The sequence below is a fragment of the Ziziphus jujuba genome, chromosome 12 (genome assembly GCF_031755915.1).
Source record: "Ziziphus jujuba cultivar Dongzao chromosome 12, ASM3175591v1".
Lineage (NCBI taxonomy): Eukaryota > Viridiplantae > Streptophyta > Magnoliopsida > Rosales > Rhamnaceae > Ziziphus > Ziziphus jujuba.
Window position 1 is genome coordinate 25,250,605 of NC_083390.1, and position 4,977 is coordinate 25,255,581.

Consider the following 4,977-nt stretch of genomic DNA (forward strand, 5'->3'; position numbering starts at 1 on the left):
CATGAGTCGTTGTTATTGTTCTTTTTACGAAAGAAATAGTCATATTACATGTATTTTTGCTAGGAGCGGCTATGCAATTAATGTGAACGTTGGTTTTCAAAGAAGATAGACATTTAAAATAAAATAAACCAAATGCAAGCTGTTGTTTGACTTGTTATTTTTCTATTTAATAATTTGTAATTTACTTCATTCAAATGTTTGCATGTTTTATATGATTGTTGTACTGTATCTTAAAGAAGAACTATAAAGTTAAAGAAAAGATAAGAAATGCAACCAAATATATATATATATATATATATATATATATATGTTTGATATGGTGAGTTGGCTTTTTTATAATTTAAATTTATAATAAATTAAGGTGTTTAATAAACTCTAATTAATAATAATTAACGGTTGAAGAAAAAAAAAATTACACACAATTAAGTATAAAAAAAACTAATAAATTAAAAAGCCAATGTGTTATGGAACAGAGACCTAAAAAATTATTTTTATGAACTTAATTTTGTCCTTAATGTGAAAATCAATATATATATATATATATATATATTATATATTGAATGTGTATTGGAGAGAAACATACAGCAGCAGGAAAACCACCTAAAATAAAGCTGCAGGTGATGCTATCTTGTTTATTAAGTAAATGCCAATTAATTAATTAACATTCAGTCATATACATGGTGCACAACTCTCAGTCAATTTAAGCAACAAATGAACGTGTCCCACGTCCCAATAATACAAAACGAATCAGAAAAAAAATACCTTTTCAATTTCCTTGAATTATTCATTCTTGTAACCCCTATATATGTATGACCAGTTAGTCATCACAAACAATATTATAGCTATAGGGCAAAAGCTAAGCTAACCAGTTGGTCATCGCAAACAAATATTATAGCTATAGGACAATCATCAAAAGGCAAAAGCAAGCTTTTCGATCATCACGATGGAGCACTCACCACAATCAAACGACACTACCCTCTTCAACAGAGACTTCAGTTTGCGTCTTACAAACCAGATTTTGGAAAAGGAAGCTTCAAAGGGCTCCAATTTCGTGGCCTCTCCTTTATCCTTACATGTCATGCTAAGCTTGATTGCTGCAGGATCAAAAGGCCAAACTCTGCAACAGCTTCTTCACTTTTTGGGTTCAACCAGTGTTGGTGATCTGAATCTGTTGTCTTTGAGGATTATCAATCTGGCATCCCCGGCTGAAAACCTCGCAGCAGGTGGTCCACTTTTGTCCTTTGTCAATGGTGCTTGGCTGGATCAAAAGTTCTCTTTGAAATCGTCTTTTGAAGAGATTGCAAGAAGTTCTTACAGAGCTGAGCTCAAGAGTGTGGACTTTGAAACCAAGGTATGTACATATTCATATATATATATATATATATATGCAAATCCTCTGTTCTTATATATATAGCATATTTCTTTAACATTTTAAGTAATATTGGAACATCAAATTGAATTTAATTACTACTGAAGGCTGAAGAAGTGGTAAAAGAAGTGAATTCCTGGGCTGAAGCAGCAACCAAAGGGCTAATCAAAGATCTCCTCCCAGCTGGGTCCCTCGACAGTGATACTGCACTTGTGCTTGCCAATGCACTCTATTTTAAAGGAGCATGGGATCAACAATTTGACACCTCATCCACTCAACTTCGAGAATTTCATCTTCTAAATGGGCAAACTACTGTTCAAGTTCCTTTCATGACCACTGGAAGGAATACGCGCCATCTTTACCGATCATTTGATGGTTATAAAGTACTTCAAATTCCTTACCAAACGAGTCAAGATCATTCCCGCAAATTTTCCATGTACTTTTTCCTTCCGGTTGAAAAAGATGGCCTGCACAACCTAATCAAAAAGAATATTAAACTCAATCCTGGTTTCTTAAATCAACAATTTAATCTGCGGTTAGAGGATGATCTCTCTGATTTTTGGATTCCGAAATTCAAATTCTCCTTTCAATTGGAAGCTTCAAAAAGCATGAAGGAAATGGGGCTTACACTACCATTCCAGGCAGGGGAGCTTACAGAAATGGTTGACAGTCCCAACGGTAATCGATTGTTTGTTTCAGATATATTCCATAAGTCCCATATTGAAGTGAATGAAGAAGGGACTGAAGCCGCAGCTGTTACTGCCACCACTTTTGTGAATTGCTGCCTCGGAATTCCAACTCCACGCTTTGTAGCTGATCATCCTTTCCTGTTTATGATAAGAGAAGAAACTCATGGGGTGGTGTTTTTTGTTGGAGCGGTGCTCAATCCTCTCTTGGAGGCTTAAGGTCCCGAAATATTCTAGAAGTGTTTTTATCTTTTAGGGTTTTTTTTTGTTTTTTTTAAATGTTAAATTATGGCCTTGGGAAGATACAGCTTTCTTGTTTTAATTTCAAATTATTTCTATTTAAATAATGTTAAGATTGAGAGACAAATTAATATGTCCTATCTTGTTATTTATGTGCATGCTTTTTCCGTCTCTTAATTCAATGCCACATATATAGTAATTAAACCTTTAATTAGGACCACTATTTTGATGGATGAACCAGTCTAGGATTTCAGTAGAAGGGAAGCATGAGCTGTATATCATGTCTTGATCAAAGTCCCGCAATGGGAAAAAATTGCTGAGCGAGATAATTAATAGTTTCTTACCATGCCGGTTTTTCCAGGGAAAGAGGGTTCAGTTGTCACATTTTCTGGTTGAGAAACAACACAAAAGTTGCTATATTTTTACTGCTGCTTCCCGACTCGTCAGCACGAGAGGGGCTTCCCACATTTTCATGGCCCACAAATTTAGAAATGGTATCCAAATTGTCAAGGAACTCTGTCAGGCATTTGCTTATTGATTGTTTGAATTCTTCCACATCTTGTTCGTACAAGAGACAGACCCCTAGATTCTTGGCTGGCACGCCAGGGCGCTCGCTGCAGATATCAGTAGCTTTGGCCTTTCAACTCTGGAAACAACAAAGAACTAGGAATTAATAGCCAAATGAATCCACCTACATATGACCGCTTGAATTTGTCTGACGGATGTAGATATCAAACGCTATATATGTAGCTTTGGCCTTTCCAACTCACTTTCTTGCTCTAGTAAATGCATGTAATGTTCAACAGATATTAGGTGTAGGTGTTCAGTAGATGATTTGTCATATAAATCTTGAGTAAGCTTTTGCACATGATCTTAATTTGTTAGATATTACATTCGGACCACATGTCTAATGTTTTAAGCTCCGTATGGATCACATCCGATCTGGATCTCTGTTTGTTTGTTATGGATCATGGATAGTACTGCTGCCAGACTTTGCTACATCCTTCCGGACCATCATGGCGTTGCTTCCTGTTTCTTTATTAATTATCATCTACGATACGAAATTTTGCATCTGGATCATCATACATCCATCGAGGCCATGCAGTGGTTTATTATGCCAGCTTAAATTCTTCCTCAACATGCTGGTATAGAAGAAGGAGACCACACTTATGAGCCTCCCACCCTCATGATCTCTCGCTTGCAAATGAAGCCTCAATGAGATTGCAGTTGTTCAGCTGATCTCCAAACCAGATACGTGGTATAAAGGACGGCCACATGAATTCTACATCATGTGACATGTTGAAGTTTTTATGCAGGGGATGCAGACTAACTCTCAGTTTCCAAGTTGCAAGCAAGCAAGGTAGTGAGGAATTTGATGAGGATCAAACTCAGTTGTATGCTCAAGTCTGAAAAATATGCATATAGCGCCAATCCTATCCAAGTAGCATCGCTGCATAGATATGGCAAATGTAGTAGCATTTGGAATTGGACAAATTGATGTAGTAGCATCCCTACATAGTGAACATATTTTCTCTATGAGACAAGTCGTTTCGACAAGGTTGTTGTTACGAATTGTGAACCTTTGATTGATTTCTTTTGAAACCGCTTTGACAATTTCCTGAATAACCTCTGTCTCATGCCCTGGAAAAATAAAATTAATTAATTAATTATTATTATTATTATTTTTTTTTTTTTTTGGTTTGGCAGAATACATCAATCCTATCCATTCAGATCAAAAAGGTGCTTTAATTTACTTTTACTTTCTTTCCTTTTTTTATTTTTAATATTTGTTTTTATTCTTTTTCCATCAGTTTTCTTTTTCTTTTTTTTTTTTAAATTTCCCCTTCTCATCTTCCATTTTTTTTTTGCTTTTATCTTTCCTTTTCTTTTCTTTTTTCATTTCTCATTTTTTTTCTTCTTCTTATTGTGTGTCTTCTTTCTTTTATTTTTTTTCTTAATTTCACTTTCTTTTTTAATCTTTTTTCCCCTTTTTTTCCATCAGTTTTAGTGTTAGATTTACATTTTTCTTCTTTGTTTTCTTTCTTTCTTTTTTTTTTCTTTTCTTTTTTTTTTTGGGTCTTCCTCTAAATTATTTTCTTTTCCTTCTTTTGATTTTTTTTTTCTTTTTAATTTTTCATTATCTGTCCGGGTAGGTTAAGAATGTAAACGAGGTGGCACAGGATCATTTTTTTAAATTTCATGTCCATTCCCACAGTGTTTTCTTTGCCCCTTTCCCATGGTTTTCCCTGATTTTTTGGAGGCAAGATGGGAACAGAAATTTACCATTCGAGGCGAGGCAACCCCAATCCTTGCACCACCATCCAATGTTTTTTTTTTTCTTTTTTTTTTTTTGGGTAATTGGCAAGAGTTTTCCTAATCGGATCTATTTATGATATAATTTTTATGTTTGTTTTTTGAGAAATTTATATTAGAATAATTTTCTTAGTAAATAAAGTATATAAAATACAATAAAAGTACAATAAAATATATTATGGTCAAAATGCATAATTACAATAAAATATATATTTAAAAATATAATGCAATAGTTCAATACTTCAAATACATAAATATAAAATTTATAAAGGTACACATGTAATAAAATCATATATTTATATTCATTCATTTAATAATTAGATAAATTAGAAATATAAAAACAAATTTAATGAATAAAATATAGACCGA

At 33.6% G+C, this 4,977-nt stretch overlaps 1 protein-coding gene across 1 annotated transcript; it reads left to right on the plus strand.

Annotated features, from left to right (window-relative positions):
* Window positions 1-621: 621 nt before the first annotated feature.
* Window positions 622-3,934, plus strand: LOC107417647 (serpin-ZXA). Its single transcript, XM_016026263.4, has 2 exons — window positions 622-1,351; window positions 1,477-3,934. Exons 1-2 carry the CDS (start codon window positions 944-946, stop codon window positions 2,272-2,274), a joined length of 1,206 nt encoding a protein of 401 aa, XP_015881749.3. The 5' UTR covers window positions 622-943; the 3' UTR covers window positions 2,275-3,934.
* The last annotated feature ends 1,043 nt before the right edge of the window (window positions 3,935-4,977 follow it).

What these genes read in the sequence shown, in the direction of transcription:
- LOC107417647 (XM_016026263.4), top strand. Translation starts at nt 944, where the DNA reads ATGGAGCACTCACCACAATCAAACGACACTACCCTCTTCAACAGAGAC. An exon ending in GTGTGGACTTTGAAACCAAG is followed by an intron (nt 1,352 to 1,476) that starts GTATGTACATAT and finishes TTACTACTGAAG; the next exon opens with GCTGAAGAAGTGGTAAAAGA.